At 48.6% G+C, this 12,734-nt stretch overlaps 1 protein-coding gene across 5 annotated transcripts in view; it reads left to right on the top strand.

Moving 5' to 3' along the window:
• The window catches only part of CDH23 (cadherin related 23), a 528,116-nt gene that overhangs the window by 213,085 nt on the left and 302,297 nt on the right, over positions 1–12,734 (top strand). For all 5 annotated transcript variants that reach the window (XM_049855780.1, XM_049855785.1, XM_049855781.1 and 2 more), the window contains exon 8: positions 7,413–7,541. In XM_049855780.1, coding sequence (XP_049711737.1) covers positions 7,413–7,541 — 129 coding nt within the window. The remainder of the gene's footprint in view (positions 1–7,412; positions 7,542–12,734) is intronic.

Raw genomic sequence — 12,734 nt, 5'->3', positions numbered from 1 at the left:
ACCTGTACAGTGGTGACACCTGCATAGTAGGGAGTACCCTTCTTTGCCAAGCTAGGTGCTACCAAACCCATTGCTATCAAGTTGATTCTGACTCATAGCAACCCTGGCCCCTGGGAGTCAAGGACAAGTCAGCCAGGGGGGAGCAGGACAGGGGTAGCGCCATTGTATGGCTGACAGTGTGGAGGCTCACAGAGCTGAGAGGGAGAATGGCGGCAGGGGGCAAGAACCAAGCCCAGGTCACCTGACTCCCAGTCCATTGCTCTGACCACCATGCTCCTTGCCCAGGGGTCTCTGAGTCTCCAGAGCATTACAACTGCTTGGCCTTTGTCACAGCCAGCTGTTTTCTATGGCCTGGGGGCGGGTGAGCCACACCCTCAATAGGGCCCTGCCCCTGCACTGCTGTGCTCTGGCTGCTGCCTTGGGGCCCAGCTGGAGCCATCAGCCACGTCAGGGTGACACTGTTGGTCTTAGATTTCTGTTTACAAAGCACAGTTGAGAGCAAAACAAACTATGTAAGTCCCTATTAACCCTCCAGTGTCACTTCACGCCCAGCCCCAGGTCCCTGCAGAGCAGGAAGCCAGCTGGAGGCTCTGTTTGCAGGTCACAGAGACCAGATCCTGGGTATGGCACATTAGACAATTTTGAAAGATGGGGCCCCACCTGGCTTCGCCAATATGCAGAGAGCCAGGAAATACAAACCTTTTGCTTGAATTTGGCTCAGCAGCTCCTCTGGTCACTGCACATGACACCCACACTTTTCTCTTCCCCCAGTTAAGTTGTAGTTGCTGGGAGGAGACGTGGGCTGCTGTTTGCCAAACTGACTTCTGGGACTAAGGGCACTTGCAAGCCTGAAATTCGCTTCTGTGCACACACCTGTCCCTTCAGCACTCTCACACCCACCACGTGGTGTCCACCCATCACTCTCCGTTTGCATACACTTGGGCACGGAAGCACGCAGAGGCTTGCTCTTTCTTACTCTGACCCTGTCTCTGTGGGATAGAATGGTAAGAATACGTGGTAAGACGGGCATAGGGCCAGTGGGACCTAGACCGGAGAAGGGTCTTGCTGGGCCATGCAAGAATCTGGGTGGTCAGGCTAGGCTGTCAAGGCTGGGCTCAAGCTGGGATGGTGAATGCGGTGAGATTGCTGTTAATCTCCCAGCAATCAGGCCTTGAAGTAGTGGAACAAGAAGGCCCTAGAACTACCTTCTGTAGCCATTCTGTGCCACCTGAGCCCTGAATGACACCACAGTCCCTTTCAGGGCTGTGGTGCACCCTTGGCTGCTGGGCATGTCCCCAAGAAGATTCTCCTCAGTGGTGTCACAGGGAGCCATGTGGGTTCCTAGCCACCACCGGGTGAGTACCAGAGTGGGGACATGTGAGGACTCCCCTGAGAACAAGCTCCTACTTGCCGCAGGCTGCGAAGTCACAGCAGGAAGCTTGGGGAGTGCCTGTGCCACCAAATGTGCCCACTGCCACCACCTTTCCCCAGTCACAGAGTCCAGGGTGGACTGGACAGGGCATCTGTGGTGGGAACAGGACTGCAGCCACAGGTGTGGGTCAGGAAGGGCAGGGGCCAGGCTGGACAAAAGCCAGCTGCCTGCTGATATTTGACAAAGGCCCAAAGTCAGTTAAATGGGGAAAAGACAGTCTCTTTAACAAATGGTGCTGGTGTAACTGGGTATCCATCTGCAAAAAAATGAAACAAGACCCTTACCTCACACCATGCACAAAAACAAACTCAAAATGGATCAAATACCTAAATATAAAATCTAAAACAATAAAGATTATGGAAGAAAAAATAGGGACAACGTTAGGAGCCCTAATACCTGGCATGAACAGTATACAAAACATTACTAACAATGCAGAAGAGAAACTAGATAACTAGGAGCTCCTAAAAATCAAACACCTATGCCCATCCAAAGACTTCACCAAAAGAGTAAAAAGATTACCTACAGACTGGGAAAAAGTTTTTAGCAATGACATTTCCGATCAGCACCTGATCTCTAAAATCTACATGATACTGTAAAAACTCAACTACAAAAAGACAAATACCCAATTAAAAAACGGGCAAAGGATATGAACAGGCATTTCACTGAAGAAGGTATTCAGGTAGCTAACAGATACATGAGGAAATGCTTATGATCATTAGCCATTACAGAAATGCAAATCAAAACTACCATGAGATTCCATCTCACTCCAACAAGGCTGGCGTTAATCCAAAAAACACAAAATAATAAATGTTAGCGAGGTTGTGGAGAGACTGGAATACTTACACACTGTTGGTGGGAATGTAAAATGATACAACCACTTTGGAAATCGATTTGGTGCTTCCTTAAAAAGCTAGAAATAGAACTACCATATGATCCAGCAATCCCACTCCTTGGAATATACCCTAGAGAAATAAGAGCCTTTACAGGAACAGATATATGCACACCCATGTTCACTGCAGCACTGTTTACAATAGCAAAAAGATGGAAGCAACCAAGGTGCCCATCGACGGATGAATGGATAAATAAATTATGGTATATTCACACAGTGGAATACTACGCAACGATAACCAACAGTGATCAATCCAGTCCGTGAAACATTTCATAATATGGAGGAATCTGGAAGGTGTTATGCTGAGTGAAATTAGTCAGTTGCAAAAGGACAAATATTGTATGAGACTACTATTATAAGAACTTGAGAAATAGTTTTAAACAGAGAAGAATGTATTTTTTGATGGTTATGAGAGTGGGGAGGGAGGGAGGGAAAGGGGTATTCGCTAATTAGATAGTAGACAAAAACTATTTTAGGTGAAGGGAAAGACAACACACAATATAGAAGACGTCAGCACAACTGGACTAAACCAAAAGCAAAGAAGTTTCCTGAATAAACTGAACACTTCCAAGGCCAGCATAGCAGGGGCGGGGGTTTGAGGACCATGGTTTCAGGGGACATCTAAGTCAGTTGGCATAATAAAATCTATTAAAACATTCTACATCCCACTTTGGAGAGTGGCGTCTGGGGTCTTAAATGCTAGCAAGTGTCCATCTAAGATGCATCAATTGGTCTCAACCTACCTGGATCAAAGGAGAATGAAGAACACCAAAGGTACAAGGTAATTATGAGCCCAAGAAACAGAAAGGGCCACATAAACCAGAGAATATATCAGCCTGAGACCAGAACTAGATGGTGCCCAGCTACAACAGATGACTGCCCTGTCAAGGAACACAACAGAGAACCCCTGAGGGAGCAGGAGAGCAGTGGGATGCAGACCTCAAATTCTCGTAAAAGGACCAGACTTAATGGTCTGACTGAGACTAGAAGGGCCCCAGAGGTCATGGTCCCCAGACCTTCTGCAGGAGATGTTCCCAGTGCCAACTCTTCAGACAGGGATTGGACTGGACTGTGGGATAGAAAATGATACTGGTGAGGAGTGAGCTTCTTGGATCAAGTAGACACATGAGACTATGTGGGCAGCTCCTGTCTGGATGGGAGATGAGAGGGCAGAGGGGATCAGAAGCTGGCTGAATGGGCATAAAAAGAGAGAGTGGAGGGAAGAAGTGTGCTGTCTCATTAGGGGGAGAGCAGCTAGGCATATTTAACAAGGTGCATAGAAGTTTTTGTATGAGAGCCTGACTTGATTTGTAAACTTTCACTTAAAGCACAATAAAAAAAAAAAAAAAAAGCCAGCTGCCTGCAAAAGTCTGACAAGTCAGCACCACTGCCCAAGAGGTCAAAGGACTTCCTGCTGAGCCTCCCCCTCTGTACCTGTCTGCCTGGTGTCCATTCAGGTCCCTGGCTGGGAGTGGTCACTGTGGGCAGTTCCCAAGCCTGCGCTGTGGGCCCCATGGTCTTGAAGTGTGGGAGACTGTCTCCCCCATGGCCCCTCCTCTCAGCTCCTCCTACCTCCAGACTCTACCCTTCCCTACCATGTCACTCACTCCCTATCCGGGAAAGCCTTCCCTTCACTTTTTTGCTGCCCCTGAGGACTCTTGAGATAACTAGGACTTCCTTCTCTTCCAAGGCTCTGCAGCTCTACCCCTGGAGAGTAGGAGCAGGTACTAGGCTTGTTGTAACATGAGGAATGCCTGGGACTCATTGTTCAGTCATCCCAAGCAAACCAAAGGAGACTGTACCGAAGGACAGTCCCTCCTCAAACCTCAGACAAGACAATGCACAAACCCAAAGGTCCACAGAGGTCATTCAATTCAGCCTCTTCATCTCACAGATAAAGAAACTGAGACTCTGAGGGGGAAGAGAACTTATTCCAGGTTACTCAGCAAGTTAGAGGCTGAGCTGATGTTGGGGCCCAAAATCAAGACAGTTAAAGGAAGGTTTTCATACCAAAAGGACCTGCAGTTGAGTCCTGTAACACACTTACGAGCAGTGTGATGACTCTGGGCAAGTTACTTAACATCTCTGAGTCTCTGTTCACTCATATGAGTAATGGGGAAAGTAATACCTACAATTAGGAAATTAGAACAAGTCCACGAGAGCCAAAGTACAACCTTGAGTATATCACACCTAAATTTAGAGACCGTCTCAAGAATAGGTTTGGCACATTGACCACTAATGACCAAAGACCAGACGACATCAAGGACATCGAGGAATGACATCAAGGACATCATACATGAAGAAAACAAGAGGTCATTAAAAAGACAGGAAAGAAAAGAACAAAGTGGATGTCAGAAGAGACTCTGAAACTTGCTCTTAAATGAAGAGTTGCTAAAGTGAACAGAAGAAATGAAGTAAAAGAGCTGAACAGAAGACTTCAAAGAGTGGCTCAAGAAGACAAAGTAAAGTATTATAATGACATGTGCAAAGACACGGAGTTAGAAAACCAAAAGAGAAGAACACACTCAGCATTTCTCAAGCTGAAAGAGCTGAAGAAAAATTCGAGCCTCCCATTGTAATAGAGAAGGATCCTATGGGCAAAACACTGATGACACAAGAAGCATCAAAAGAAGATGAAAGGAATACACAGAGTCGCTGTACCAAAAAGAACTGGTCAAGTGTTCAGCCATTTCAGAAGGTAGGATATGATCAAGAACCGATGGTACTGAAGGAAGAAGTCCAAGCTGCACTGAAGACATTGGCAAAAAACAAGGCTCCAGGAACTGACAGATAGCAATTGAGATGTTTCAGCCAATGGATTCAGCTCTGGAAGTGTTCACTCGTCTATGCCAAGAAATTTGGAAGACAGCTACCTGGCCAACCGTCTGGAAGAGATCCATATTTATGCCTATTCCCAAGAAATGTGATCCAGCCAAATCTGTAAATTATTGAATAATATCATTAATATCACATGCAAGTAAAATTTTGCTGAAGATCATTCAAAAGCGGCTGCAGCAGTACATCCACAGGGAACTGCCAGGAATTCAAGCCAGATTCAGAAGAGGACATGGAACCAACGATACACTGATGATGTCAGATGGATCCTGGCTAAAAGCAGAGAGTACCAGGAAGATGTTTACTTGTGTCTTATTGACTATGCAAAGGCATTCGACTATGTGGATCATAACAAATTATGGATAATGTTGAGGAGAATGGGAATTCTAGAACACTTAATTGTGTTCATAAGGAATCTGTACATAGACCAAGAGGCAGTCGTTTGAACAGAAGAAGGGGATACTTTGTGGTCTTAAAGTCTGGAAAGGTGTGTTTCAGGGTTGTATCCTTTCACCGTACTTATTCAATCTGTATGCTGAGCAAATAATCTGAGAAACTGGACTATATGAAGAAGAATGAGGCATCAAGATTGGAGGAAGACTCATTAACAACCTGCGATATGCAGATGACACAACCTTGCTTTCTAAAAGTGAAGAGGACTTGAAGCACTTACCGAGGAAGATGAAAGACCACAGCCTTCAGTATGGATTACATCTCAACATACAGAAAACGAAAATCCTTACAACTGAAACAATAAGCAGCATCATGATAAATGGAGAAAAGATTGAAGTTGTCAAGGATTTCATTTTACTTGGATCTACAATCAACACCCATGGAAGCGGCAGTCAAGAAATCAAAAGACGCATTGCATTGGGCAAATCTGCTGCAAAAGACCTCTTTAAAGTATTGAAAAGTAAAGATGTCACTTTAAGGAGTAAGGAACATCTTACGCAAACCAAGGTGTTTTCAATCACTTTATAAGCATGTGAAAGCTGGGCAGTGCATAAGGAAGACTAAAGAAGAATTGATGCCTTCGAATTATGGTGTTGGTGAAGAATATTGAATGAACCATGAACTGCCAAAAGAATGAACAAATCTGTCTCGGAAAAGTACAGCCAGAATGCTCCTTAGAAGAGAGAATGGTTAGACTTCGTCTCACATACTTTGGACATGTTGTCAGGAGGGACCAGTCCCTGGAGAAGGACATCATGCTTGGTAAAGTAGAGATTCAGTGAAAAAGAAGACCCTCAATGAGATGAACTGACACAGTGGCTGCAACAGTGGGCTCAAGCATAAGAAGGATCATGAGGACGGCGTGGGACCGGGCAATGTTTCCTTCTGTTGTACATAGGGTCGCTATGAGTCAGAACCTACTTGACGGCACCTAACAACAACAACAGCAACAACAATACTTACAAATGCAAATGAGGTGCCTAGCCCAGTGTCTGGCATAAAATCTTATTTGTCATGTGGAAGCTATTTTTATTGGCTGTTGTTATTCAACGGCAGCAGGCTTCTCACAGGGTTTATCACCGTCTGCTGTGTATTTTAGGGTAATAGGTTTCTGGTTTCCTTTCTCGGTGAGCTTTTTATGGGACTTCATTCCTATGCTTGCCTGGCCACAAGGGGATTCCTTCCCAGTCTCCTAAATGTCATAGGCCCTGGAGTGCCCCCTGCTGGCTCAGCCGTTAAGTCACTTGACCGGTAAACTCAGACCCCAGAGCTGGGACTCAAGTTCTAGAGTAACCCACTCTGCAGCCAAAGGGCCTTTTTTTCCTGAGAAGTCCCCACCCCAGTCATTCCCCTGCTGCTCTGGCACAAGGGGGACTGGAAGTGGATACGGATAGGGGCAGTGGCCACCTGGCTGGTACAGCAAAGGAGCTAAGGACAGCACCATCTCTTCATCCCAAGCCAGTCATCCTTCCCACCAGATGTCGAGGGTGGGGCAGGAGATCTGGCTTTAACCCGGCCCTGCTCTGTGATGTTGGTTAAGCCACCGTCTTCTGAGTCTCACGAGTCCTGTTTGCGTTTTCCTGCACTGCTTAGAGAATGATTGTGGGATCTCAGACTTCTTGAGTTCCACATACTAATGCTCTACCTTGTGGGAGAGCTTGAGTACATATGTATGTGTGCACACATGTGTGCACATGTGTGTCACGTGTGGGTGCATATACATGTGCATGTGTGAATGTGTGTATGTGTGCATGTCCACAACATCACTCAATCTAAGGCTATGTCCTCTGTTTTTTCTCTAAGGATCAAGACAAGACCAGGCCTCTGTCCACCTTGGCCAACCTGGCCATCATCATCACGGATGTCCAGGACATGGACCCCATCTTCATCAACCTGCCTTACAGCACCAACATCTATGAGCATTCTCCTCCGGTAAGACCTTCCTGGCCATTGGGGGATTCTCTCTGAGCTGCTGTTAGGGATGGGAGCCATATTTGGTGGGATGGCACATCCTACCCCCTAATCCTTATGGATGGCAGTGATGGGTCTCCTAGCAAGTGAAAACCCCAACCCCCTTTTCACACCACACCCATGTCTTCACCACTCACTTCATCTTTAGGGGTTCTGAGTGACAAAGAACAAAGACTAATGCATGCAAAGGAGAGGGTTCATAAGGTTTTATGTAGAATGACAGGGACTTATGTGAAAAATCTAACTTGGGCTAGAAGGTAGACTTGGACTCAGTCAGGCTCCACAAAACATCAGTGTGGCCCTGCCATGTCTCCCACAGGTCGGTCTGCCTCTCTTGGCCGGCCAACACTGCCCTTTTGCTCAGGGCTCTACTCGCCAAGATGGCATGGCTTGCCCTCCATTCCTCACGCCCTCTCAGGCCCTGGCTCTGCCTTGTGAGCTCACAGCTCCTGCTGCCCCTCCTAACTGCTCAGTCTTTGGGTTTCTCAAGTACAGATTTCCAAGAGAGGCGCCTAGTTGGCTATGCCCATGATTTTGTGCTTCAAGGTCATAGGTCATCAGCTAGCCTGTAGACTGGCTGTCCTTGGACCATGTGTCAAGCCCTCATCCAATCAGCTGTGACAGGGGGTCTTAGAGAACAAACATGTCTGCCCACTCAGCTGGGCTGATGTAGGGCACCTTTCCTCAGCTGTGGGCCAGGCAGGCAGTGCTAGGCATCTCTTATCTGGTAGCCATCATGCTTTTGTGCAAATTAGGATAAAACACCTGTGTTGAGCAGATAAGTTAGGAAAAGGTGCTTCGTCTGAGCAGACACAACCCCTTAGAAATGAATCTTGAGGAGAAGGTTTTGTAGAAAGAAATATGTGGCCCTTCTTTTGGGGGAACTCAGTATGCTTAGAGGAAGGGCACACGGCTTGGAGAGTAACGTGGAGACCCCCAGCTAAGGCTCAAAGATGTCAAGGCTGTACCAACTCTCGAGATTGAGCGTGACGGGGGGGGCTTACCTGGCTGGGGTGCAGACCCCGCTCCCAGGCCACCCCAGGTCAGGGAGGCCTGCCCCGATTTGGAGACCATGGTCTGCCCTGACCACTGGCATACTTGATTTGGCAACTTTGGAATTCTGTGCTTCAGTCTCCAGGTGTGTGGGGTAGTAATTTGTCTGCTTCCTTCCCGGGACTAGGTGTGGTCTGGAGGACTTGGGTGTTTGAACCTGCTTTGAAGGCAGAGAAGGGAATCTCAATACCCTCCACCTGCTTTTCTGTCTTAGGGTTCCATTGCCAGCTTTTGGGACTGAGGCTGTCTCTGCTTTGGCCAGCCCACCCCATTTCCCATGCCTTCCCCAGACCTCTTTCTCCCTACATGACTACCCCTCCCCATGGCCAGGTCAAGATCTTCTCAGCTCTCAGGGCTATCTTACACACTGTCTCCTCAGGAGGGCCATGTCTGACCTTTCAGATGAGGCGAGGCCCTACTATCTGCCTCCTGTTCCCTGAATGTCTCCTTCTTAGCGCTCAGAGCTCTTGAGACAACTTGCTCAACCTCTGCTTCCCTGCTGTGTTGGAAGCACGGTACAGCAGGTGGGGGGCTGTTTGTGGGCATAGTCATAGCCGGGGCTCAAGAAGTTTGTATGAAGTGAATGAATGACTGAGTGACCACATGCACTGGTCAGACCAGCCCCCCACCATCCTCCGATCCTCATCATCCCTCCTGTCTGCTCTCTTACCAACCTAAAGCCCACCCACCCATTAGTTCCTAGCTCACTCCCCTTCTTTCTTAAATTTTTTTTCTGGCTTCATCCCCACCAGCCTGCAGAGAGCGACCATTCTCCCCTCAACTCTGATAGAATTTACTCTCTCTAGACTGCATATTTACCACTTAATTATGGTCTCCCCTGTAATGTTCACCACTGGGTAAGCGGTTACTTTATGGCCCCTGGTATTCAAAGGGCCTGAGTCCCATGTGTTGAGACCTCGACTGGGGCTTCCTTTGGGTCACTCAGGGCATCTAGCCAGAGCTGAGTTTGGAGAAGATGTGCAAAACCAGTTCGTTGATGGACGTAAAGGATAGGATGCCAGCTGGGCAGCCAGGGGACTCAGAGTGAGTCCTCACGCTGCCACTCAGCAGGTCTGGGGACTTTGGCCAAATCACGTGCCTCTCCATGGGAAAAAGAGGATAATAACACTTGTAATAGTTTCTCTCTCACCTGAGGTTTTAAGGATTGAAGATGCGTGTGTAAAGCACCCAGCAAGTGCTTTATCACAAGCAGGTGATAAAGAGCCTTGGTTAGTGGGTTGGTCGGTCAACTGGTGATAGAAGTCAGACTGACCTGGAGCTTCCAACTCCATCTTCATCTCAGAGTCACAGTAGTCAGCAAGAGGGGTGTCTGTGGTCTGTGTCCTCTGAGACCCCCCAGTTTCTCTTTTTCTGGCATCCCCACACCTTAACAGATTAATACTCAATTCAACTATTTTGTGTTTCCATATCCGATCTGCAGACTTCTGAGCTTGTCCATTCATTTATTGCAAGTTTTATTCTTTAACTCAGCCTTCAGGCATTGATTAAACCCCTTGCCTGTGCAGGACCCTGTGCAAAGCCACACCCTGTCCTCTCCAGGTGGTTCCATGGACTTGTGCTAGGGTGACTGAAGGTCCCGTGTCCCAAGAAACCCCTCAAACCAGCTGTCATCGAGTCAACTCTGTTGCAGAGTACAGCTGCACTCCGTAGGGTTTTCCATGGCTGATTTTTCCAAAGTAGATCGCCACGCCTTTCGTCTGAAGTGTCTCTGGGTGGACTTGAACCTCCAGCCTTTCAGTTAGCAGTCGAGTGCGCTGTTGCCACCACCTAGGGACTGCGAGAAACCCTTCAGACCTGGACCAACTGGAAGGGTTGCTCACCTTAGCTCCTACTCTTTACGTCCATTTTCTTCACGTCTGAGAAGATTCTCCTTACGCAGGTGCAGGAGTCTTGAAATCTCTTTGCCCTGCCAGGGCTGCCCTTTTGCCCCTGCCAGGGCACTAAAACCAAATGCCCAGGAGCTCCTGGAGCCCCTCTCCTGGAAGGGCAGTCTGAGCCCCCAGCTTGGGACATGACTGGGCTGGGGAAGCCAGACCAGGAGGAAAGTTGGGGGTTTCAGACTCCCCTGAGAAGCACCCCCAGAATCATCCTCAGTGTTGACACACCTCTGTCTTTCCTCCCTGTCTCCATACTTGGAAAGAATTCTCAAGTTTCCCCCTTTCTTCCACAGCTTTTTTTACAGGCTGATTCTCAAACATTCCAAGCCTGGTTTTTCCAGGCTTCTAATCAGTTTCTGTGCCTCCATCGGGCCCTCCATGTCCCTTTAAAGTGTGGAGCCCAATTTAATGCAGAAATTCCCAGGCCAGGCAGAGCTGAACGCTATCACCTGCTCAGCCCAGGGGCCCGAGGACCAGGTGTGCAGCGCTCCCAGCCTTGCCTCTGACACCCGGCCTCTGTTGGGACCCCTCCCACTTCCCTCCACCCCCTCTTTATCTGAGGCTCCCAGCATGTATGGCTCTCTCTATCAGTGTATCAGGCCAGAATGCCTCATCTAAAGTGTATATATTACCTAATAAAATCCTTCTTATTTGGGATTATTGCATCAAATTTTAATTTCCTCACTCGAGCGGCAGCATGTCAGCCTGCCCGTCAGTGAAGGGCCGATAGAAGGTGAGAAGAGCGGATAAACTGCACAAATTACCGCCGGCCGATGCCTATCAGCCCTTTGACTGGAATTGACTGGAATTAAGGACTGAGAAATAGGATTTTCTGCCTCAGAATCTGCTGTGGCAGCTCTCGTCGGAAGTCCCCTTCCGCTCCACCGCCCTCCGCCTCCTCAGGGTGCCTCCCCCTCCTGAAGGAAAATGCAGGTTCACCTTTCAAGTCTTTAATCCTGCGGTGGAAGTGGGGGTGAATTGGGGGGGCTCCCAGCTGAGCAAAGAAGATGGACTGGTCTCAGTGAAGAAGATGGACTGAACCCTGGATGCTTGGTAGTTCCCAGTCCTGGTAGACGCCCCATAGATCCCTGCTTTAGCTACTGTCCTGGCGAGAGCTTCTTTGAAAGGCCAGGTCACAGAAGGGGAGAAACGTGGTTCCTTCTAGAAAAGTCCCAGCTTCTCTCGACTGTGCCCTACCAGTGCCCAAGCCACCTTGCGTACCTCGCTGTAGCTCACCCACCCCTCACCTTGGCACGCCCACTGGGCACAGAGCCCTGGACCCTCTCACCTACGCTGGAGAGCCATGGGGCCTGCCCCAGGCCACCCCTGACACAGCCCTCCAGTCTGAGCCACTCGCACTGCACCTACTTACAGCACGTGCTGACCCTAAGCAAGTCCCTGAGCCCTCTGGGCCTCAGTTTGCTCACATACAACCTACCACTTGGGGTTGTGAGGAGTAAGTGAGAGAATCTGTTGACTGTCCAGTGCAGTGCTTGGCACATAGTAGGTGCTCAGTAAATGCTAGTTCTCCTTGTGGGCTGTTAGCTCTTCTTACAGTGCACAGAGAACTCCTTACCTCTGGAATGAGATTATTAATCTAGGGTGTCAGGGAGTCTGAATTTGCCAGAATTGTTTAGAAAAATATTGCGTGTATGTACATTGTCTGGGAAGAGGCACCTTAGCTTTCATCGAGTAGTTTGAAGCCTCAGTAACAACAGTCACTTTTACAGCATTTGTTACCTATCAGGCCCTGTTTCAGTGCTTTACATGTTTCACATCCTGAGGGATGTGATATCATTATACCCATTTTATAGATGGGCAAAACAAAGCAGTGAGAGGCTAAGTTACTTACTCAAAGGATTCAAACAGGCAGGCCGGCAACAGTCCAAATGCTTAAGCACCACGCTGCACCTCCATCATGAGGAGTCAGGACCCCGAAGGCCTGCGCACCTGGCCTGCCCAACCATAGCTGCTCTGGGGACAGCTTCACTCCCCAGCAGCTCCCCTTCTCCTTGGCAATGTGGGCTTTCATGAAGGGAAGAAGCCCCACAGGTCCTGGACCTGGGCCCCCGACCAGCCTGCCTGCTATCCCGGCCACGTGCTGGTATGGTCTCAGCTGAGACCCCCGCGGAGAGCCAGCAGCAGGCAGAGCAGCTGCAGCAAAGGTGCCACTCCTGGCCCTCCACCCCCTTGTCTTTGGAAA

The sequence above is a fragment of the Elephas maximus genome, chromosome 16 (genome assembly GCF_024166365.1).
Source record: "Elephas maximus indicus isolate mEleMax1 chromosome 16, mEleMax1 primary haplotype, whole genome shotgun sequence".
NCBI classification, from domain to species: domain Eukaryota; kingdom Metazoa; phylum Chordata; class Mammalia; order Proboscidea; family Elephantidae; genus Elephas; species Elephas maximus.
The sequence above is the reverse complement of the archived record's forward strand: the minus strand, read 5'-3'. Positions and strand labels throughout refer to the sequence as shown.